Raw genomic sequence first — 24,156 nt, 5'->3', positions numbered from 1 at the left:
GGAAAGATAGATCAGCCATGATTGAATGGAGATGTAGACTTGCTGGGCTGAATGGCCTTATTCTGCTCCTAGAACTCATGACCATGCCCCATCTGCCATTTGATGAACTACACAGACCCATCCCCAATATTTATCCATTACCCACTTCACAGTTGTTTCTCTACAGATACGCCACAGAAGGCCACGCAGCATCACAGCTCGGTTTGGAAACAGCTCTGCTCATGACTGAGATTGCAAGGTGGTGGATGTAGCCCAGTCTATCACACAGACCACACTCCCCACCACTGATTCCATCCACACTCTGTGCTGCCTCAGGAAAGCAGCCATCATAATCAGACTTGCCCCTGTCCCACCACATTCCTGCTCCCAGAAGATACAGAAACTTGACTGAAGCAGCACCACCAGACTCAGGAACAGAGTCTTCCTCTGAATGGTCCTTCCATAAGCTCGGGTACTGTCCCATTCACCTCCACCCTGTTGCGGACATTGGACTTTGTCTCTGGCACACTACAATGCTGATAACTATATTCTGCACCATCTCCCCTCTTGTTCTGCCTATTGCAGAGAGTTGGGCTGGTACTTCTGTATAGTATCTGATCACATACCTTAGTAGACATGGCAAAAACCCAAACTTATTGAGGAACTACGGGAAGTGTTCTCTCTTCCAACCCCAATATTTAACCCTTCTTACCCACATCACTAATATGGGTCTGTGGGACTGGCCAGTGGTGCTATGTTGCACTAGAACGAGGGTTGCCAACTGTCCTGAATCAGCCGGGACATGCTGTATTTTGGGCCACATTAGTTTGTCCCGTACGGGACCGCCCGTGTCCAGTATTAGTAGGGTTGCCAACTTCCTCACTCCCAAATAAGGGACAAAGGGCGATGTCACCGCCCCGCGCCCCGCGTGACTTCACCCAGCCAGCGGCCACGTGCTCACGCTCCACTAATGGTGGCTGCCCGGGCCAGAAGGCGGGTTGTGTATTTGGGAGCGAGAGGTTGGCAACTCTAACTAGAACAGAGACGACACCTCACGGACCAGAACTCTCTCTGCTGGAGATCCAGCTGGCATTTTGTGCACAAAACAGCTGTTGTTCACCCCCACACACAAACTGCAAAGCATTGGAGGAACAGCACAACTACCCCTGGAGTGCAGGCAGGGTGGGCCACAGTACTTAATCACACTGCCCCTGGAGTGCAGGCAGGGTGGGCCACAGTACTTAATCACACTACCCCTGGAGTGCAGGCAGGGTGGGTCACAGTACTTAATCACACTACCCCTGGAGTGCAGGCATGATGGGCCACAGTACTTAATCACACTGCCCCTGGAGTGCAGGCAGGGTGGGTCACAGTACTTAATCACACTGCCCCTGGAGTGCAGGCAGGGTGGGTCACAATACTCAATCACAAGTCTCACACATCTCCAAGGAACAAAAGGATTTTAATTCAGAACTAATGCAGATCCACACAGAGGGGTCACTTGCCGGTCTGATTCTGGAACACGCAAGTCATTTAATGTTCTGTGCAAACTATCAGCTATTCACTTTCGCAGCCTCCTTTAAAACAAAGTTCCTTCCCTTCCCTCCCACAAGGAAACCACAGCCACCCCCACCACGTCTGGTTTAAAACCCTGGACACTCGGCCCACAACACAAAGGCAGAAACACCGATGACATCCAGCCCCAAGGGTTGAGTGTGACTAGGGTCGCCAACTTCCTCACTCCCAAATAAGGGACAAAGAGTGACGTCACCGCCCCGCGCCTCATGTGACCTCGCCCAGCCAGCGGCCACGTGCTCCCGGGCCGTCCGGCCACCATTGGTGGAGCGGGAGCACGTGGCCGCTGGCTGGGTGAGGTCACATGGGGCACAGGGCGGTGACGTCACCCTTTGTCCCTTATTTGGGAGTGAGGAAGTTGGCAACCCTCAGTGTGACCGCGGCCACGCTCACGGACAGTCGGTGTGAACCGATGGACTGGGGATGGCTGGGCAGAACCAGTCCGTGTTGTTGGCAGCCGCGTTGTGTCAAAGGCACGGCTTGCCGGCGGCCTTGCGTTTGGTGTGTCCGGCCACGCCGCTGAGCTGTGCCGTGCAGTTGTACAGCCGGTTCACCTTGAGCAGGTCGAGCTCACTCAGCCGGCGCCTCTGGCCGATCACCGTGCCCCGGTCCGGCCACCCCACCGGCGTCAGCGTCGGCCGCCCGTTCCTGGAAAACGCCAACCTGCCGGCGGACAAGACCATCAAAGCTCAGTAACAGATGATACGTCAGTGATAGCAGCTGAATCAGGCCATTCAGCCCATCAAGTCCACTCCGCCATTCAATCATGGCTGATTTACCTCTCCCTCCTTACCCCATTCTCCTACCTGCTCCCCATAACATCTGACACCCGTACTAATCAAGAACCTATCTATCTCTACCTGAATCTCAGTCTGAAGAAGGGTCTCGACCCGAAACGTCACCCATTCCTTCTCTCCCGAGATGCTGCCTGACCTGCTGAGTTACTCCAGCATTTTGTGAATAAATCGATTTGTACCAGCATCTTCAGTTATTTTCTTATATCTCTACCTGAATAATATGCACTGAGGACGTTTAGAAGAATGATCCCAGGAATGAGTAGGTTAACCCATGATGAGCATTTGACGGCACCAAGCCTATACTCGCTAGAGTTCAGAAGGATGAGGGGTGGACCTCTTTGAAACGTACAGAATAATGAAAGGCTTGGATAGAGTGGATGTGGAGAGGATGTTTCCACTGGTGGGAGAGTCTCGGACTAGAGGCCACAGCCTCAGAATTAAAGGGCATTCCCTTAGAAAGGAGACGAGGAGGAATGTCTTTAGTCAGAGGGTGGTGAATCTGTGGAATTCTTTGCCGCAGAAGGCTGTGGAGGCCAAGTCAGTGGATATTTTTAAGGCAGAGATAGATGGATTCTTGATTAGTACCAGTGTCAGGTGTTATAGGAGGAAGGCAGGAGAATGGGGTTAGGTGAGGGAGAGATAGATCAGCGGAGTAGATTTGATGGGCAGAATGAGAATTCCTTAGACAGCTGAGGAAATTCAGAGTGTCTCTGAGGATCCTTCAATGCTTCTACTCTGGGGCTGTAGAGAGCATCCTGTCCAGTAACATCACAGTCTGGTTTGGGAACAGCTCTGCCCAGGACAGGATGGCCCTGCAGAGAGTAGTGCGTTCGTCTGAACGCACCATGGGAACTACATTCGCCCCCCCTGCAGGACCTATACATCAGGAGGTGCAGATCCAGAGCAAGCAAGATTATGAGGGACCCCTACCACCCCAGTAACGGACTGTTCCAGCTGCTACGGTCAGGCAAACGCCTCCGCTGTCACGCTGTGAAAACGGAGAGGATGAGACGGAGTTTCTTCCCACAGGCCATCAGGACTGTCGACTTTTATAACTCCAGAGACTAAATTTTGTCTTCTCTGTATTAACTTTTATTTATATACTGTAACTGTAATTCTTTTTTGTGCACAATCCACAGGCATTGCCACTTTCATTTCACTGTACATCGTGTATGTGTATGTGACAAATAAACTTGACTTGACTGGAATGGCCTAATTCTGCTCCTATCACTCATGACCTTATGACCTTACAGTAAGACTGTCCAAGGCATCAGCAACAATGCATTTATCAGCCGTTTTCGTTGACTAACTTTGTTTATTTTGGAGATGTAGCATAGAAACAAGCCCTTCTGCCCACTGCGTTCGTCAATCAATGACCTACATTATATGTTCTACATTATATGACTTTCCCATCCACTGCTGACACACCAGGAGAAATGTACAGAGGGCAGACTAACCTACGAACCCACAGGTCTTTGGGATGTGGGAGGAAAATAGAGGACCGGGGGAAGCCCACGTGGTCACAGGGAGAACGTACAAACTCCACACAGACAGCACCCAAGGTCAGGATGGAACCCGAGCACAGAGGCAGTGGCTCTGCCTGTCACCACTGCACTTCATGAAATAACAGCTGCAAACAGGGATAGGCAAGGAAAAGCTTACCGACATTGGCAGCATCCAAAAGGTTGCCTTAAACAGAAGGGGCAAGGGTTTAAGGAGGAGATTGCAGAGTTTTTACAGTGACTACATCCAGGCCCAAATGCCAAAGGGGGAGAGTGGAGATCGGGGAGATGTTGCATGCAGAGGATCACACATTAACGAGGGCCAGTAGACACCATTGATGGGCAAAACATTGCTCCATGCAACTTGAGAGAAGGGAAGTTGGACAAGCTGGTCTGCAAAGTTCAGCGACTGCCACAAATGCTGAGCGGGATCTGAATACGTAGCAGGACCTGGAAACTGCCATAGACCAAGGTTACAACAGACGGCATCATCCTTACCTGCTGTAGTGCAGGATGGAGCCATAATCATACTCGGACTTCAAATTATTCGTGTTTTGCTTCAGGAAATTATGTTCATAACCTGAAACAGAAGGAACAAAGTGACCAATTCTAGCATTTGGATGGAGCTGAACAGGATTTCCTGCAGAGCAGAGACACACAGCATCAAACCGTGGGACATCCCAGAACATGGACAACTTGGCTTTCCGTTTGAATAAAGGAAATGTCTGTTAAAATGTGCCTGTTCTTAGCCATTTCCCCATTTCACCAAACCATACACAGGTAGGTTCTACAACCCACCTTGCCTATGCCTACTGTGATGCCCATCTATGCCAACCCCTTTAACCTTCCTTTCCACCCCACCAGCTTCCACATCAATGCATTATCTTCTCAATTCTACAACCTTCAGCACGATGCCATGGATGCTTACTGACCTCAACACTTCCTGCAGAGACCGATCCTTTATGCTTCTGCCTGTGGTCAACCTTTGTCCCTCACTTTAAAGCCACCCCCTCCAGTATTTGACACTTCCACCCAGGGGCAAAGGTTAACAGTCTATCCTACTTATGCCTCTCATCGCAGATCACAGAACAGTACAGCACAGGATAGGCCCTTCGGCCCACAATGTCTGTGCGAACAATGCCAAGAGCATCTTATCAGCCTGCACCTGATCCATATATCCATCTGCTGATTTAAAATCTCTTAAATACCACCATCATATCGGCTTTCATCGCCACCTCTGGCAACATATTCCAGACACCCACCACACATGTACATGTGCTACACATGTCCTTTAAGCCTTTAAAGGGATGATCTAGAGCACAAGTTGTGGAGATGAGGCTTGTGTGGAGCATGCACAGCACAGCATGGGCCGAATAGCACAAAAGGTTTTGCTAAACATCTGTGTAATTGTGAACTCAAAGTGGTTCTGTCCCAACTGCCTCAGTTCAGGGACAGGTAGGGATGGACCACAGGTGTGTCAGCATTTATAGTCCAGCCCTACCTGCCCAAGAGACAGTTCACAGTGAGCAACTTCAGTCTGCAGCACCACACCAGACAGATGGGCTAGGCTGGCAGCTCAACCAGGTGCATCTTAGCACCTGCTCAGGTGTTTCATCATTAGTCAGACACTCCAGATTTCATCAACCACTGCGATTCTCCCACTGGCAAAATCTGAACGATGTCCCCCAAGTGTCTGCTCCACAACTGGGGCTGATGTTCTGGAACCTTTACTACATCCGAGAGTCAGTCAGCATAGACAGTCAAAACATTCCTTCCCCTGACCCCCGCCCCCCCAGTAGAAATATCAAATGGATTCATAAGTGGCAGGAGAGGAATTAGGCCATTCGGCCCATCAAGTCTACTCCACCATTCAATCATGGCTGATCTATCTCTCAACCCTAACCCCATCCTCCTGCCTTCTCACCATAACTCCTGACACCCGCACTGATCAAGAATCTATCTATCATGGCCTTAAAAATATCCATTGTCATGGCCTGTACAGCTTTCTGTGGCAATGAATTCCACACATTCACCACCCTCTGACTAAAGAAGTTCCTCCTTATCCCCTTCCGAAAGAAATGCCCTTTAATTCTGAGGGTATGGCCTCCGGTCCTAGACTCTCCCACTAGTGGAAACATCCTCTCCACATCCACTCTATCCAGGCCGCTCATATCATATCATATCATATATATACAGCGCGGAAACAGGCCTTTTCGGCCCACCAAGTCCGCGCCGCCCAGCGATCCCCGCACATTAACACTATCCTACACACACTAGGGACAATTTTTTTTTACATTTACCCAGCCAATTAACCTACAAACCTGTACGTCTTTGGAGTGTGGGAGGAAACCAAAGATCTCGGAGAAAACCCACGCAGGTCACGGGGAGAACGTACAAACTCCTTACAGTGCAGCACCCGTAGTCAGGATCAAACCTGAGTCTCCGGCGCTGCATTCGCTGTAAAGCAGCAACTCTACCGCTGCGCTACTGTGCCGCCCTCATTATTTGGCAAGTTTCAATGAGGTCCCCCCTCATCCTTCTAAACTCCAGCGAGTACAGGCCCAGTGCCAACAAACGTTCATCATATGTTAGCCCACTCATTCCTGCGATCATTCTTGTTAACCTCCTCTGGACCCTCTCCAGAGTCAGCACATCCTTCCTCAGATATGGGGCCCAAAACAACTCACAATACACCAATGCGGCCTGACCAGCGCCCTAGACGGCCTCAGCAGTACATCCCTGTTTATGTATTCTAGTCCTCTCAAAATAAATGAATTTGCCTTCCTTACTACCAATTCAACTTGCAAATTAACTTTTTGGGAATCTAGCACCAGCTCCCAAGTCCCTTTGCACCACCAATTTCTGAATTCTCTCCCCATTTATTCCTACTACCAAAATGCACGATTCCACTCTTTGCTCCACTATATTCCATCTGCCTCGTCTCTGCCCACTCTCCCAACTTGTCCAAGTCCTTCTGCAGAGTCCCTGTTCTCTCTCCACTACCTGCCCCTCCACCGATCTTTGTATCATCTGCAAACTTGGCCACAAAGCCTTCAATCTCCTCATCGGTGATTAATATCCAACATGATGAGTAGTGGCCCCAGCACTGAGCCCTACGGAACTCCGCTAGTCACTGGCAGCCAACCAGAAAAAGCTCAAAGGTTGGCACAGACAGATTGGTGTATTGTGGATCAGAGGGCCTGTTGTGTTGTACTGTTCCATGCTCTGTGTAGACAGAAGCCCAGAACCTGCCCCAGGTCCATCTAATTCAGGTACTCAGGTGAAGATGTTACACTGGTCATGTGAAAGGGGAGGTCATTACCAGGCCACACGTTCTTCCACTCGATCTTGATGTATTTATCGCGGTCACTGCGGGCGTGCTCATGCCAGAAGCCCAGCGAGTGCATGATCTCGTGCTCAACAACACCCTTCCCCTTCTTCAGGCACCGCTGGCTCAGCGATAGGAGCTGCATGCCACCCACCCTGCCCACAGACGCATAGCACCTGGCAGAGAGAGAGAGAGAGAGAGAGAGAGAGAGAGAGAGAGAGATACACAGGTCAGTGAACGTAGGCAGTGGAGACAGGGAGACAGACACAGCATCATCCCACCCCCCCCCCCCACACCCCCCTCCCACACCACCACCCCCCCCCCCCCACCAAACACACACACACACAGCACCTGGGAGAGAGATACACACAGGTCAGTGAACACAGGCACTGGGGGAGGGAGGGAGAGCATGCTTCCTGCCTCTAACGTGTCCAATCCTTTAATAATCTTATATGTTTCAATAAGATCCCCTCTCATCCTTCTAAATTCCAGTGTATACAAGCCCAGTCGCTCCAGTATATAGAATAAGTGGCATAGATAGGTAGATGGTCAGAAATTCTCCCCTCCCACTCCCCAGAGTGGAAATATCAAACACTAGTGAGCATTGCTTCAAGGTGAGAGCACAATTTGAAAGAGATGCACAGGGCATGTTTGAGCAGGTTGTGGTTGTATGATGGTGGCAGCAGATATGAGAGGAGGATTTAGGAGGCTTTTAGATGGACACATACAGGGAATGGAGGGGTGTGGATCAGGTGCACAGATGGGATTCACTGGCTTGCCATTGTATTGGGCTGCACAGTGCCTGGGGCTGCACAGTGCCTGGGGCTGCACAGTGCCTGGGGCTGCACAGTGCCTGGGGCTGCACAGTGCCTGGGGCTGCACAGTGCCTGGGGCTGCACAGTGCCTGGGGCTGCACAGTGCCTGGGGCTGCACAGTGCCTGGGGCTGCACAGTGCCTGGGGCTGCACAGTGCCTGGGGCTGCACAGTGCCTGGACTGTGTTCCATCTCCTTCCCTGGACATTGTTAACAAACCAAAAGATTCTACAGCCAGAACAATTCAATCGTTTGAAGCTTCTCAGTGCTGCCATTTTATTCCAGATTCACTTCAATTAAAGCTCCCAGGTTAGGATTAATTGATGTGCATTCAGGTCTGATCAGTTTTTCTTTAGAAGAGATATAAAGGGGTTGAGAGGTTCGGGCTGGTGCAGGAGTGGTGGCACCCAGTTAAACATTGCCCAGCACATTGAACGGAGCAGACAAGAGCTGCAGTCTGATCTCAATCCCATTTCTTCCGTTCTATGGAGGCACTGAACTACAGGTGCAGGAAACCTGAGCAAAAAAACAAAGTGCTGGAAGAACTCAGCAGGTCAGGCAGCATCTGTGGAAGGAATGTACAGCTGACGTTTTGAGTCGAGTCCCTTCGTCAGACTGAAATAGGATTCCAATCCACAATGTTGCCTCTCCATGTTCTCCACATTGCCTGTTCGCCAGGTTCCACCAACACCTCGTCTTCTCTTCTATAGTTTCTTTTAATTGGATCATTAAACACAAGGCCACTCATTTAAACTATGGGGTTAGAGCATGCCAAGAGATGCTGTGCCTTTCATTCAGATGCTGCTCCCAGTGTTGGGACTACCGACCCCACACCAGCTGTGTGCATGATACAGGATGGGCCGTGTGGATGGTCTGGGGACGGGCCGTGTGGATGGTCTGGGAACAGTCCCAGGGCCCAGGAGGTATTGGTCTGCACCCACAGAGCAAAGGACCATCGGCACATCTCCACCTACCCATGAACTGGCTGAATAGAGATGAAGTCCTCCTCGGTAGTGCGAGCTACAAATCGGATGCAGGTGAACTTCTCAAAGTCCTTGAAGCCTCGTTGGATGGCACTCCGGGTCAGCTCATCTGGAGCAAGGGGAAAGGATCAGGAGTCTTAAACACAGACCCTGCACATTAAAAATATCAAGATGAAAATGAAGAGTCTGAATGTGGAAGGACAGGTTGAGACGAAGGACTGGGACGTGGTACAGGCACATGAGCAGCAGGCTAGCACCAAGGCTAGTGGAGTTGCTGACTATGTCTTAGGCCACTGGGGTGATATCAATGTGAAGGTGAAGTGGGCTGACCTGGCAGATGCTGTTCAATCCTTCTAGATGTGAGTGGATTCACTTTGACAACATCAACAAGGCGAGAACCTACACCGAGAATGGCAGCACACTAGGGAGTATTGAGGAACATAGGGACTGTGTTGGGCAGGTCTGAAGCCTTTGAAGGTGGTAGTGCAGGGAGATAACATGATTAAAGAGATATATTTGCAGATGATACTAAGCTGGGGGGTAGTGTGAATTGTGAGGAAGATACAATAAGGCTGCAGGGTGACTTGGACAGGTTGTGTGAGTGGGCGGATACATGGCAGATGCAGTTTAATGTAGATAAGTGTGAGGTTATTCACTTTGGAAGTAAGAATAGAAAGGCAGATTTCGTCTTTTATAATTGATTCCAGCATCTTCCCCACCACTGATGTCAGACTAACTGGTCTATAATTACCCGTTTTCTCTCTCCCTCCTTTCTTAAAAAGTGGGATAACATTTGCTATCCTCCAATCCACAGGAACTGATCCTGAATCTATAGAACATTGAAAAATGATCTCCAATGCTTCCACTATTTCTAGAGCCACCTCCTTAAGTACCCTGGGATGCAGACCATCAGGCCCTGGGGATTTATCAGCCTTCAGTCCCATCAGTCTACCCAAAACCATTTCCTGCCTAATGTGGGTTTCCTTCAGTTCCTCCATCACCCTAGGTTCTCCGGCCCCTAGAACATTTGGGAGATTGTGTGTATCTTCCTCAGTGAAGACAGATCCAAAGTAACGGTTTAACTCGTCTGCCATTTCTTTGTTCCCCATAATAAATTCCCCTGCTTCTGTCTTCAAGGGACCCACATTTGCCTTGACTATTTTTTTCCTCTTCACGTACCTAAAAAAACTTTTGCTATCCTCCTTTATATTATTGGCTAGTTTACCCTCGTACCTCATCTTTTCTCCTCGTATTGCCTTTTTAGTTAACTTTTGTTGCTCTTTAAAAGAGTCCCAATCCTCTGTCTTCCCACTCTTCTTTGCTATGTTATACTTCCTCTCCTTAATTTTTATGCTGTCCTTGACTTCCCTTGTCAGCCACAGGTGTCTCTTACTCCCCTTAGAGTCTTTCCACCTCTTTGGAATAAATTGATCCTGCAACCTCTGCATTATTCCCAGGAATACCTGCCATTGCTGTTCTACCGTCTTCCCTGCTAGGGCCTCCTTCCAGTCAATTTTGCCCAGCTCCCGCCTCATGCCTCTGTAATCCCCTTTGCTATACTGTAATACCGACACTTCCGATTTTCCCTTCTGCCTTTCCATTTGCAGAGTAAAACTTATCATGTTGTGATCACTGCCTCCTAATGGCTCTTTTACCTCTAGTCCCCTTATCAGATCAGGATCATTACACAACACTAAATCCAGAATTGCCTTCTCCCTGGTAGTTCTAAGAATCCATCTCGAAGGCACTCTACAAACTCTCTTTCCTGGGGTCCATTTCCAACCTGATTTTCCCAGTCTACCTGCATGTTGAAATCTCCCATAACCACAGTAGCATTACATTTTTGACACGCCAATTTTATTTCCTGATTCAACTTGCACCCTATGTCGAGGCTACTGTTTGGGGGCCTATAGATAACTCCCATTAGGGTCTTTTTACCCTTACAATTTCTCATTTCTATCCATACTGATTCAACATCTCCTGATTCTATGTCACCCCTTGCAAGGGAATGAATATCATTCCTTACCAGCAGAGCAACCCCACCCCCTCTGCCCACCTGTCTGTCTTTTCTATACGTTGTGTACCCCTGAATATTCAGTTCCCAGCCCTGGTCCTCTTGTAGCCATGTCTCAGTGATCCCTACAACATCATACTTGCCCATGACTAACTGAGCCTCAAGCTCATCCACTTTATTTTTTATACTACGCGCATTTAAGTACAACACTTTAACTTCTGTATTCACCTCCCCTCTCACATCGGTCACAATTGGCCCTGCCCTTAATTTATTTTCCGCTCTAGAACTTCTGTTCCCATTCTTCCGAGAGTCTTTTGCAATATCTCCTGCATTCCCTTTCACCTCATCTTCATATTCACAATTTGTTAACCCCTCCCCCCCACTACTTAGTTTAAAGCCACAGGTGTCACACCAGCAAACCTGCCTGCCAGAATGTCTGTCCCCCTGCTGTTAAGATGTAATCCGTCCCTTTTGTACAAGTCACCCCTAGCCCAGAAGAGATCCCAGTGGTCCAGAAATCTAAATCCCTGCTCTCTGCACCAGTCCCTCAGCCATAAATTCATACACTCTATCTCTCTGTTCCTGGCCTCACCAGCACGAGGTACCGGTAGCAGTCCAGAGATAACCACCTTCGACGTCCTACTTATCAGTGTTTTTCCCAACTCTCTAAACTCCCGCTGTAGCACCTCCTTCCTCTTCCGCCCGATGTCCTAGTGCATCAGTCAATGAAAGGAAGCATGCAGGTACAGCAGGCAGTGAAGAAAGCCAATGGAATGTTGGCCTTCGTAACAAGAGGAGTTGAGTATAGGAGCAAAGAGGTCCTTCTACAGTTGTACCGGGCCCTGGTGAGACCGCACCTGGAGTACTGTGTGCAGTTTTGGTCTCCAAATTTGAGGAAGGATATTCTTGCTATGGAGGGCGTGCAGCGTAGGTTCACTAGGTTAATTCCCGGAATGGCGGGACTGTCGTATGTTGAAAGGCTGGAGCGATTGGGCTTGTATACACTGGAATTTAGAAGGATGAGGGGGGATCTTATTGAAACGTATAAGATAATTAGGGGATTGGACACATTAGAGGCAGGAAACATGTTCCCAATGTTGGGGGAGTCCAGAACAAGGGGCCAGAGTTTAAGAATAAGGGGTAGGCCATTTAGAACGGAGATGAGGAAGAACTTTTTCAGTCAGAGATTGGTGAAGGTGTGGAATTCTCTGCCTCAGAAGGCAGTGGAGGCCAGTTCGTTGGATGCTTTCAAGAGAGAGCTGGATAGAGCTCTTAAGGATAGCGGAGTGAGGGGGTATGGGGAGAAGGCAGGAACGGGGTACTGATTGAGAGTGATCAGCCATGATCGCATTGAATGGCGGTGCTGGCTCGAAGGGCTGAATGGCCTACTCCTGCACCTATTGTCTATTGTCTATATAGGACACTGTCCTTCGTTAGTCAGGGTGTTGAATGCAAGAACAGCTAAATTATGTTCGCAAATTGGAGGAACTGGTTTGCAAACACTAAATCGCCATCCCATTCCCACTGTCCTTTCTGTCCTGGGCCTCCTCCATTGTCAGATCGAGGCCCAGCACAAATTGGAGATACAGCGCCTCATTTCGCTTGGGTAGCGTACACCCCAGCGGTATGAATCTGGACCTCCAACTTCAAGTAACCCTTGCTTTCCCTCTCTACCCCTCCCCTCCCCAGTTCTCTGACCAGTCCCCGATTACATTTTATCTGTCTGTTTTGTTGTTACGTTCTCCTTGGCAACAACAATCTATTCTACATTTTCCTTGATCTCCACCCCCTTGACGACTCGTTCTCGCACCTTACACTTCCTTATCTCTGTACCTCCACCTCCCGACTCTCAGTCTGGAGGGTCTCCAACTGAAACGTCACCCATTCCTTCTCTCCAGAGATGCTGCCCTTCCTGCTGAATTACTCCAGCATTTTGAGTCTATCTTCTTTACAAAACCTTGGTCAGACCTCAGCTGAAGAATGGTGCATTGCTCTGGATAGCCTTGCATGGGAAAGAGGAGATTAACCGGGATGGTTCCTGGGGTGGAGTGTGTCAGTTATGAGGAGAGATTGGATCTCCTTTGCTCAGTGTGGAAGTGGTTCAGAGAGACAGGGCAAGGGGCAAGAAATTGGGAGGCAATTTTGAAGGGACGTTTTTCACTCAGTGAGTGGCGAATACCTGGAACCCTGCCGGGAGAGGGGTGGAGGCAGAGAATCGGGCCGGGTTTGTACGTGACCGCCCAGGGGCCGTGCCAGGAGAGAGGTGGAGGCAAAGACTCAGGCCGGGTTTGTACGTGACCGCCCAGGGGCCGTGCCGGGAGAGGGGTGGAGGCAGAGAATCGGGCCGGGTTTGTACGTGACCGCCCAGGGGCCGTGCCAGGAGAGAGGTGGAGGCAAAGACTCAGTCCGGGTTTGTACGTGACCGCCCAGGGGCCGTTCTGGGAGATAGCATTAGTACAGATGCAATGGATGTGCTGGGCCGAGTGGCCAGTCTCCATGCGGCATGATTCTACAACTGCAAACATTGTGGATCGATTCCTCAGGTAGGTGCAGAGGGCACCTTTTTCCACGAGAACCAAACTGTGTCATCTGGTGCCTTTAAACACAAGTGACAGGAAGGAGATCTCGTGAACAATGTGCAGCAGCCACTCCACATTCCAACTATTGAAGGATTGCGTTAAACTCGCATCAGTGGCCTTAAACAAAGTGCCACTTTGGGCCAAACACCAAGTTAGACAGGAGGGTGGGGGCGGGGTGTGACCCACAGGCCGGGGGGGTCACTCGGAAACCTCCAGTGACTCTCTGGTGCAGTAGCCTTGCAAGTGGAGGGGCCAGAAGCCACAATCACCATCGTGGAACCGTCTCAGTCACAGATCGTGGAAACAAGTCCTTCAGCCCACCTTGCCCACGCCGACCAACAAGCCCCATCTATACGAGTCCCACCTGCCTGCGTTTGGCCCATATCCCTCTAAACCTGGCCATCCATGTACCTGTCCAGATAGGTCTGTGGACATGTGTTGCCCACGCAGGCAGCGAGGTGGTGTCGCAGCGTTTGGCGATTACTGCCGTAACATTGGGAAACATTGAGACAAGCACATGGATGGGACAGCTTTAGACGCAGATGGGCCGAGCGCAGGCAGGCGAGTCCCCAAACATTACGCATTCCTTCTCTGCACAGATGCTGCCTGAGCCGCTGAGTTACTGCAGCTCTGGGTGTCTTCTGTAGATGGGCAAGTTGCATCGTTAAGCCCCGTCTCCGCCCGTTCCCCACCCCCTCCCGGGAAGGTAGGGAGACCCCCCCCCCTCTGCCCACCCCCCACCTGCCCCCCCCTTCTGCCCACCCCCCCCTCTGCCCACCCCACCCCCCTCTGCCCACCCCCCCTCTCTGCCCACCCCTCTCTGCCTACCCCACCCCCCCTGCCCTCCCCACCCCACCCCCCTCTGTCCACCCCACCCCTGTCCACCCCACCCCCCCTCTGCCCACCCCCCCCCCTCTGCCCACCCCCCCCCCTCTGCCCACCCCCCCCCCCTCTGCCCACCCCACCCCCCCCTCTGCCCACCCCACCCCCCCCCTCTGCCCACCCCACCCCCCCCCCTCTGCCCACCCCACCCCCCCCCCTCTGCCCACCACCCACCCCTCACCATACTGCGGCGACATCTCGTAGGGGATCCGCACCGCTCCATCCGCAGACTTGCGCCAGGTCCGGGTGTTGGACGCGACCGCGTTGCGCCGAAGCTGCGGGAGGAGGAGAAATGAGTGACGCGGGGCCGGGACAGAGGGGGGGGGGGGGGGGGCGGGACAGTGGGGGGGGGGGGGGCGGGACAGAGGGGGGGGGGGGGGACGGGCGGGACAGAGGGGGGGGGGGGGTGGGGCCGGGACAGAGGGGGGGCCGGGACAGAGGGGGGGGGCGGGACAGAGGGGGGGGGGGTGGGGCCGGGACAGAGGGGGGGCCGGGACAGAGGGGGGGGGGGCCGGGACAGAGGGGGGGGCGGGGACAGAGAGGGGGGCGGGGACAGAGGGGGGGCGGGGACAGAGAGGGGGCGGGGACAGAGGGGGGGCGGGGACAGAGGGGGGGCGGGGACAGAGGGGGGGCGGGGACAGAGAGGGGGGGGGCGGGACAGAGGGGGGGGGGGCGGGACAGAGGGGGGGGGGGGGGCGGGACAGAGGGGGGGGGGGCCGGGACAGAGGGGGGGGGGCCGGGACAGAGGGGGGGGGCCGGGACAGAGGGGGGGGGGGGCCGGGACAGAGGGGGGGGGGGGGGCCGGGACAGAGGGGGGGGGGGCCGGGACAGAGGGGGGGGGGGCCGGGACAGAGGGGGGGGGGGGGGCCGGGACAGAGGGGGGGGGGGGGCCGGGACAGAGGGGGGGGGGGCCGGGACAGAGGGGGGGGGGCCGGGACAGAGGGGGGGGGGCGGGACAGAGGGGGGGGGGCCGGGACAGAGGGGGGGGCCGGGACAGAGGGGGGGGGGCCGGGACAGAGGGGGGGGGGCCGGGACAGAGGGGGGGGGGCCGGGACAGAGGGGGGGGGGGCCGGGACAGAGGGGGGGGGGCCGGGACAGAGGGGGGGGGGGCCGGGACAGAGGGGGGGGGGGCCGGGACAGAGGGGGGGGGGGCCGGGACAGAGGGGGGGGGGGCCGGGACAGAGGGGGGGGGGCCGGGACAGAGGGGGGGGGGCCGGGACAGAGGGGGGGGGGCCGGGACAGAGGGGGGGGGGCCGGGACAGAGGGGGGGGGGCCGGGACAGAGGGGGGGGGGCCGGGACAGAGGGGGGGGGGCCGGGACAGAGGGGGGGGGGCCGGGACAGAGGGGGGGGGGCCGGGACAGAGGGGGGGGGGGCCGGGACAGAGGGGGGGGGGGCCGGGACAGGGGGGGGGGGGGCCGGGACAGAGGGGGGGGGGGGGGCCGGGACAGAGGGGGGGGGGGGGGCCGGGACAGAGGGGGGGGGGGGGGCCGGGACAGAGGGGGGGCCGGGACAGAGGGGGGGCCGGGACAGAGGGGGGGCCGGGACAGAGGGGGGGGCCGGGACAGAGGGGGGGGCCGGGACAGAGGGGGGGCCGGGACAGAGGGGGGGCCGGGACAGAGGGGGGGCCGGGACAGAGGGGGGGCCGGGACAGAGGGGGGGCCGGGACAGAGGGGGGGCCGGGACAGAGGGGGGGCCGGGACAGAGGGGGGGCCGGGACAGAGGGGGGGCCGGGACAGAGGGGGGGGCCGGGACAGAGGGGGGGGCCGGGACAGAGGGGGGGCCGGGACAGAGGGGGGGCCGGGACAGAGGGGGGGCCGGGACAGAGGGGGGGCCGGGACAGAGGGGGGGCCGGGACAGAGGGGGGGCCGGGACAGAGGGGGGGCCGGGACAGAGGGGGGGCCGGGACAGAGGGGGGGGGGGGCCGGGACAGAGGGGGGGGGGGCCGGGACAGAGGGGGGGGGGGCCGGGACAGAGGGGGGGGGGGCCGGGACAGAGGGGGGGGGGGCCGGGACAGAGGGGGGGGGGGCCGGGACAGAGGGGGGGGGGCCGGGACAGAGGGGGGGGGCCGGGACAGAGGGGGGGGGGCCGGGACAGAGGGGGGGGGGGCCGGGACAGAGGGGGGGGGGGGGGGGGGGCCGGGACAGAGGGGGGGGGGGCCGGGACAGAGGGGGGGGGGCCGGGACAGAGGGGGGGGGGGCCGGGACAGAGGGGGGGGGGGGGCCGGGACAGAGGGGGGGGGGGGCCGGGACAGAGGGGGGGGGGGGCCGGGACAGAGGGGGGGGGGCCGGGACAGAGGGGGGGGGGCCGGGACAGAGGGGGGGGGCCGGGACAGAGGGGGGCCGGTACAGGGGGGGGGCGGGACAGAGGGGGGGGGGGGGGGCCGGGACAGTGACGGGGACGCGGCCCGGGACCGGCTGGAGGAGCAGACAGGGACCGCGGTCACCCCCCCACCACCGGGAGTGTGGCCCCACCGAGCAGTCCACGGGCACCGTGGGGCCAAGCAGCGCCACAGCCCGGGACAGCAAACTGCCAGAGGAACTCACGGGTTTAATGATGTCGCCTTCGATGAGGAAGCTCTTCCAGTACTTCTCATGAGGGAGGTTACCTGCAGCCAGAGGATCAGAGAGCAGCGGTCAGCGCAGGCAGGGTGATGGGCCGAACAGCCGGCGAGACACAGCGCCGCTGCTGCAAATATAGACAGAGACTGAGCGCCGGAGCAACTCAGGGGCTCAGGCAGAACATGGAGGTGGCGTTTCAGAGCCTCAAGAAGGTTCTTGACCCGGAACATTCACCTGGTCACGTCCTCCAGAGATGTTGCCCGACCCGCTGAGTTACTCCAGCACACTGTGTCTTGTTTGTTGTAAACTGATTCCTGTTTCAACCCACTTGCTGCAAGGAATCCGCTCATGAGGACCTACCTACCTACCTGATCTCCCGGTTGCCAAGCACTTTAATTCCCATTCCCACACTGACCTTTCTGTCCTGGGTCTCCTTCCTCTGTTGTCAGTGAGGTTCAACGCAAATTGGAGGAACGGAATCTCATATTTCACTTGGGCAGCTTGACTTCTCTAACTTCAAGCAACCCCTACATTCCCCCTCTCCATCCCTCCCCACTCGTTATCCCCCATGCTATCTCGTGTTTTACCCAGCCCACAGCTAACAATGCCCTGTTTCTTTTATCATCGTTACTTGTTTTTGTATTTCTTTCATCTGTTCTATATCTGTCCATAATCTCTCGTTCTCCTTTCCCCTGACTAGTCTGAAGAAGGGTCTCAACCCGAAACCTCACCCATTCCTTTCCTCCAGAGATGATGCCTGACCCACTGAGTTACTCCAGCACTTTGTATCTACCAGGGCACCAGCTAACTTCCCAAGTTTCCATCTGCCGCGAACCCAAGAGTTGCCGCCTAGAAAGTACAATTATTAGTGAATAAAACATCAAGCAAGCCCCCTACAGCGGCCGCCAATAACTCTCCGCGGTCACACAGGAGTCAAGCACAAAGTGAAGGCGAGGGAACATACGCTGGTTAATGGCGGCGATCACACGTTCCTTCGTGAGGCCGGTCTTGGCTTGAACAGCAGCCGCATGAGGTTTGCTGTCCTGCGCCTGTACTTCGCTCTGCACCGCCGCTGCAAATAGAAACAGACCTTCACTAAAGAGCTCAAAACCAAAACCCCAGGGAATAACCGCCAGCGGGCCTTACTTACCTCGTTGCACTAGGGCCAAGGTGAGCCACAATATGAGCCACATGCTGCAACTCTAATCGGCTACTGAGGAGACGAATACTCAATCAAATGGCCCTGTAATAGCAAGGACAGGACTCTTAACAAGCAAGATAATCACCCCCTTCTGTTATATGAAGAGATTGAGTCCTTCTGCCGACATTGATTGGCAATTTGCTCACCTGTTAAGCAGGGGCTGAGGTGGTTTTAACCCTTGCTGAACAGTCTGGTCAGAGAGACTGCTCACACCAACATCAGCGCTCATTTGTCCCATATAAATGTGTGTGTGGACCACTCCTACACAACATGACCTCAGTCAACAAACCAATTCATCCTTCTCTTCCCCTTCCCTCGAGGTCAAGGCCGAATGAAACTAAATGGAGTCAGACCAGGTCCACACTAGGAGCACAGAGCAAAGAAGGTCACTCAGAAGGGTCTCAACCCGAAACGTCACCCATTCCTTCTCTCCAGAGATGCTGCCTGTCCCGCTGAGTTACTCCAGCTTTTTGTGTCTACCACTGATGCTTGAGATGATGCGGTGAATCCACAGAGAGATGCAGGGAAGAAAAACGGTCTCAAATCTGAGCTATGCGCTGAATGTTCGTTGTTGTGTTCAGTGATTGTGCTCTATCTCTGTGTTGACCCAACTTACTGTAATCATTCCAATAATAATAACATCCTTCAGTTTGGCATTCAAAGGATGAATGTTATCCGGTTTCTCTGGTGTGTCGACATCTTCCCACATTGCCCAGAGCCCAACTAAAATAACAAACATCTCAACACACTGGGGAAAAGAAAAGTCATCCAACCTTCATCTGAGAGAACAAAATCAAAATCCTGCTCTGAACTGGGGTTAAAGTCAGCCTGTTGACTTTAAGGAATCTAAACCTAGTGAGTCAGTCCTGACCTCCACAGGTCCCAGATAAGCAACAGCTTTACAATTCTCATCCCTGTCTTCAAATATCTTGACAGCTCACCCCTTCCTGTCTGTGTGACCCTGTCCTCTCCAGTCACTCCTCCACTGATGACTCTGTTCACTTCCCCTCTTCTCAGCTGTGGAACTCTCTACACAAGGGCGGCACAATGGTGAAGATAGTCGAGTCGTTGCCTCCCAGCGCCAGAGACCTTGGGGGCTGTCTACGCAGAGTTTGCACGTTTCCCCTGTGACCGCATGGGTTTCCTCCGGGTGCTCCGGTTTCTTCCCACACCCCAGAGACGTGCGGGTTTGTAGGTTAGTTGGCCATCTGAAAATTACCCCGAGTCTGTAAGGTGTGGATGAGAAAATGGGATAACATAGAACTAGTGTGAACTCAGTGGGTCAAAGGGCCTGTTTCATGCTGTATCTTTCAAATCTTTCAATTCAATTCAATTCAAAAACGAAACAATTAAAAATTTCAACCTCTTTAACTAAATTTTTCATCATCTGTCCTAACAGTTTTTGAGGTTTACGTTAGAGATAGAGCATGGAAACTGACCCTTTGGCCCATCGACTCCACGCTGACCATCACACAAGTTCTAGGTTTTCCAACAGTCTCATCTACTCCTACACAATAAGGGCAATTTACAAAGGGCCAATTAACCTACAAACTCGCATGTTACTTGGTGTCGAAATGTCACATACAATATTAATGAATATTAATGGTGCTGGACCACCTGCTACACGAGTGGTTTTAAACTAAATAGGGGGGGGGGGTCAAATGGGATAATCAAGGATGGAGTTAAAGGGAAAGAGAGTAAAGGGATAGTTAATGACACCAGAATTAACGGGAAAGAAAGCTCGCAAAGGGATAGGAAAGTATGGCAAAGTGTAATAGGGATCGATGTGATGGGCGAGATGAGTAAGGAATTAAAAGTATTGTATATGAATGCGCAAAGTATAAGAAGTAAAGTAGATGAGGTTGAGGTTCAGTTGGAGGTTGGTAGAAATGACATTGTGGGGATTACAGAGACGTGGCTGCAGGAGGATCGGGCCTGGGAACTTAATATTCAGGGTTATACATCCTATAGAAAGGACAGGCAGGTGGGCAGAGGTGGTGGGGTAGCTCTGCTGGTGAGGGACGAAATTCAGTCCCTTGCGAGGGGTGACATAGGGACTGACTAGGTAGAGTCACTGTGGATTGAGTTGAAGAATTGTAAAGGCAAGAAGACACTAATTGGTGTTATCTACCGACCCCCAAATAGTAGCCCGGATGTAGGGTGTAAGATGCAGCAGGAGTTAAAACTGGCATGTAGGAAAGGTAATGCCACTGTGGTGATGGGGGATTTCAATATGCAGGTAGACTGGGAAAATCAGGTTGGTTCTGGACCCCAAGAAAGAGTTTGTAGAGTGCCTCCGAGATGGAATCTTAGAGCAGCTTGTAATGAAGCCTACCAGAGAGAAGGCAATTCTGGATTTAGTGTTGTCCAATGAACCAGATTTGATAAGAGAACTCGAGGTAAAGGAACCGCTTGGAGGTAGTGATCATAATATGATTAGTTTTAATCTGCAATTTGAGAAGGAGAAGGTTAAATCGGAAGTGTCAGTGTTGCAGTTGAACAAAGTGGACTATGAAGGCATGAGAGAGGAGCTGGCCAAGGTCGACTGGGAGCGTCTTCGCCCGCCCCGGATCGCGGGGCTTTGGTCCCGTATTGGGGGTAGGGTGTTGACATGGATAGAAAATTGGTTGGCAGACAGAAAGCAAAGAGTAGGAGTAAACGGGTCCTTTTCAGAATGGCAGGCAGTGGCGAGTGGAGTGCCGCAAGGCTCGGTGTTGGGGCCGCAACTGTTTACCATATATATTAATGATTTGGAAGAGGGAATTAGAAGCAACACTAGCAAGTTTGCGGATGACACAAAGCTGGGTGGCAGTGTGAACTGTGAAGAGGATGTTAGGAAGTTGCAGGGTGACCTGGACAGGTTGAGTGAGCGGGCAGATGCGTGGCAGATGCAGTATAATGTGGTTTAATGTGAGTTTATCCACTTTGGAGGCAAAAACAAGGAGGCAGATTATTATCTCAATGGTGTCAGGTTAGGTAAGGGGGAGGTGCAGCGAGACCTGGGTGTCCTTGTACACCAGTCACTGAAAGTTGGCGTGCAGGTACAGCAGGCAGTGAAGAAAGCTAATGGAATGTTGGCCTTCATAACAAGAGGATTTCAGTATAGGAGTAAAGAGGTTCTTCTGCAGTTGTACAGGGCCCTGGTAAGACCACATCTGGAGTATTGTGTACAGTTTTGGTCTCCTAATTTGAGGAAGGACATCCTTGTAATTGAGGCAGTGCAGCGTAGGTTCACGAGATTGATCCCTGGGGTGGCGGGACTGTCATATGAGGAAAGATTGAAAAGACTAGGCTTGTATTCACTGGAGTTTAGAAGGATGAGAGGGGATCTTATAGAAACATATAAAATTATAAAAGGACTGGTCAAGCTAGATGCAGGAAAAATGTTCCCAATGTTGGGCGAGTCCAGAACCAGGGGCCACAGTCTTAGAATAAAGGGGAGGCCATTTAAAACTGAGGTGATAAGAAACTTTTTCACCCAGAGTCGTGAATTTGTGGAATTCTCTGCCGCAGAGGGCAATGGAGGCCAAATCACTGGATGGATTTGAGAGAGTTAGATAGAGCTCTAGGGGCTAGTGGAATCAAGGGATATGGGGAGAAGACAGGCACGGGTTATTGATTGGGGACGATCAGCCATGATCACAATGCTGGCTCGAAGGGCCAAATGGCCTCCTCCTGCACCTATTTTCTATGTTTCTACAGTTCTATCGATGTTTCTATCACCATGTAGCTGCGTTACAGTATAAATCAGTAATTCAGCAGGATGATGTGACGAGTTCTCCGCCAGGCCAGGGGTCAGGGAGATCACCAAAGTGCAGGAACCGGCTGCCGTGCACTGGGGAACTGGGCAGTTTCAGTGTGAAGAGACACAAAGTGCCTGAGTAACTCAGCGGGTCAAGCAGCATCTCGGGAAAAAAGGAATAGGTGACATTTCAGGTCTTCAGACTGAGAGTCAGGGGATAAGGAGGCTAGAGGTACGGAATGGCACAGATCAGAGCTGGCACCGATGTCCACAGGGCCGAAACAGCACCTATTTGACCCCAAACATCACCTATTCCTTTTCTCCAGAAATGCTGCCTGACCCAGTTACTCCAGCATTTTGCGTCTATCTTTGGTGTAAAGCAACATCTGCAGTTCGTTCCTACACTGATCCACTTATGATGGGAGGGATTTCTTTGTGCCCCCCGCCTGGAGGGCAGCACAAAGGCCTGATTCATCTGCGTAGGCAACCTGTGCTGAGGGTGGAGGTGGCATGTATTGGGATCCACAGTGGTTCTCACAGCCGAGCCTTCAAGTGGATGCAGATGAACTATCTTCTCACAAAGGACACTCGGCAGTAAGGAGGCAGGGCTGAATAAGGCCATGGCGTGTTCCCTTTCCCCAGCTTATGCTTGCTATGTCAGCAGAAGCCAGTGATGTAGGGAGCTGTAACACTGTCTGTGACCATTCCCTTCCCCCTCGAAGGTAGGCACAAAATGCTGGAGTAACTCAGCGGGTCAGGCAGCATCTCAGGAGAGAAGGAATGGGTGATGTTTCGGGTCGAGACCCTTCCCCTTTCACTGCCCAGAGCCAGAGATGCTGCCTGACCCACTGAGTTACTCTAGCATTTTGTGTCCTTTTGTTCCCACCAAACATGTTTGTACAATCTGTTATGGGTGGTATTTACTGCATCGTGAAGCTGTTGATATTTTATTTGTGATGTACCGAGTGTGAAACAGTTTTGTTCTCTCTCATGGTCAGAATCAAACTGTGTTGACAACACTGCCTCAACATGGAAAATAATCAATTGGCTTTTTATTTGTACTTTTATGAACCTAGAACATTTTGTTGATCATGACAAATTTCTGTAGTTCAGTGTCTACTAGGTTAATATGGATGTTTGACATTTAAACTAAACAGATAAACCAGCTTCCCCTACTTCATAAACATCTGTATCACACAGTAACATATATAACATATAACAACTACAGCATGGAAACAGGCCTGTCCGGCCCTACCAGTCCACGCCGACCATTCTCCCTGACCTAGTCTCATCTACCTGCACTCAGACCATAACCCTCCAATCCCCTCCTATCCATATACCTATCCAATTTACTCTTAAATAATAAAATCGAGCCAGCCTCCACCACTTCCACCGGAAGCCCATTCCATACAGCCACAACCCTCTGAGTAAAGAAGTTCCCCCTCATGTTACCCCTAAACCTTTGTCCCTCAATTCTGAAGCTATGTCCCCTTGTTGGAATCTTCCCCACTCTCAAAGGGAAAAGCCTACCCACGTCAACTCTGTCCGTCCCTCTCAAAATTTTAAAAACCTCTTATCAAGTCCCCCCTCAACCTTCTACGCTCCAAAGAATAAAGACCCAACCTGTTCAACCTCTCTCTGTAGCCTAAGTGCTGAAACCCAGGCAACATTCTAGTAAATCTCCTCTGTACCCTCTCCATTTTGTCGACATCCTTCCTATAATTTGGCGACCAGAACTGCACACCATACTCCAGATTCGGCCTCACCAATGCCCTGTACAATTTCAACATTACATCCCAACTTCTATACTCGATGCTCTGATTTATAAAGGCAAGCATACCAAACGCCTTCTTCACCACCCTATCCACATGAGATTCCACCTTCAGGGAACAATGCACAGTTATTCCCAGATCCCTCTGTTCCACTGCATTCCTCAATTCCCTACCATTTACCCTGTACGTCCTATTTTGATTTGTCCTACCAAAATGCAGCACCTCACACTTATCAGCATTAAACTCCATCTGCCATCTTTCAGCCCACCCTTCCAAAAGGCCCAAGTCTCTCTGTAGACTTTGAAAATCTACCTCACTATCAACTACTCCACCTATCTTAGTATCATCTGCATATTTACTAATCCAATTTGCCACACCATCATCCAGATCATTAATGTAAATGACAAACAACAGTGGACCCATCACAGAT

General features: G+C 52.8%; 1 protein-coding gene across 1 annotated transcript; it reads right to left on the bottom strand.

The window, feature by feature from the left end:
- Positions 1–1,895: 1,895 nt before the first annotated feature.
- Positions 1,896–18,068, bottom strand: LOC144610296 (astacin-like metalloendopeptidase). The gene is made up of 7 exons (XM_078428893.1): positions 17,976–18,068; positions 16,997–17,058; positions 14,634–14,727; positions 8,969–9,086; positions 7,176–7,357; positions 4,352–4,433; positions 1,896–2,217 (listed from the first exon to the last, which is right to left on the bottom strand). Exons 3-7 carry the CDS (start codon positions 14,647–14,649, stop codon positions 2,022–2,024), a joined length of 594 nt encoding a protein of 197 aa, XP_078285019.1. The 5' UTR covers positions 14,650–14,727; positions 16,997–17,058; positions 17,976–18,068; the 3' UTR covers positions 1,896–2,021.
- Positions 18,069–24,156: the final 6,088 nt, after the last annotated feature.

The sequence above is a fragment of the Rhinoraja longicauda genome, chromosome 36, assembly GCF_053455715.1.
Source record: "Rhinoraja longicauda isolate Sanriku21f chromosome 36, sRhiLon1.1, whole genome shotgun sequence".
In the NCBI taxonomy this organism is placed as follows: domain Eukaryota; kingdom Metazoa; phylum Chordata; class Chondrichthyes; order Rajiformes; family Arhynchobatidae; genus Rhinoraja; species Rhinoraja longicauda.
Note: the sequence above shows the minus strand (reverse complement) of the source record. Positions and strands in the feature narration are given on the sequence as shown.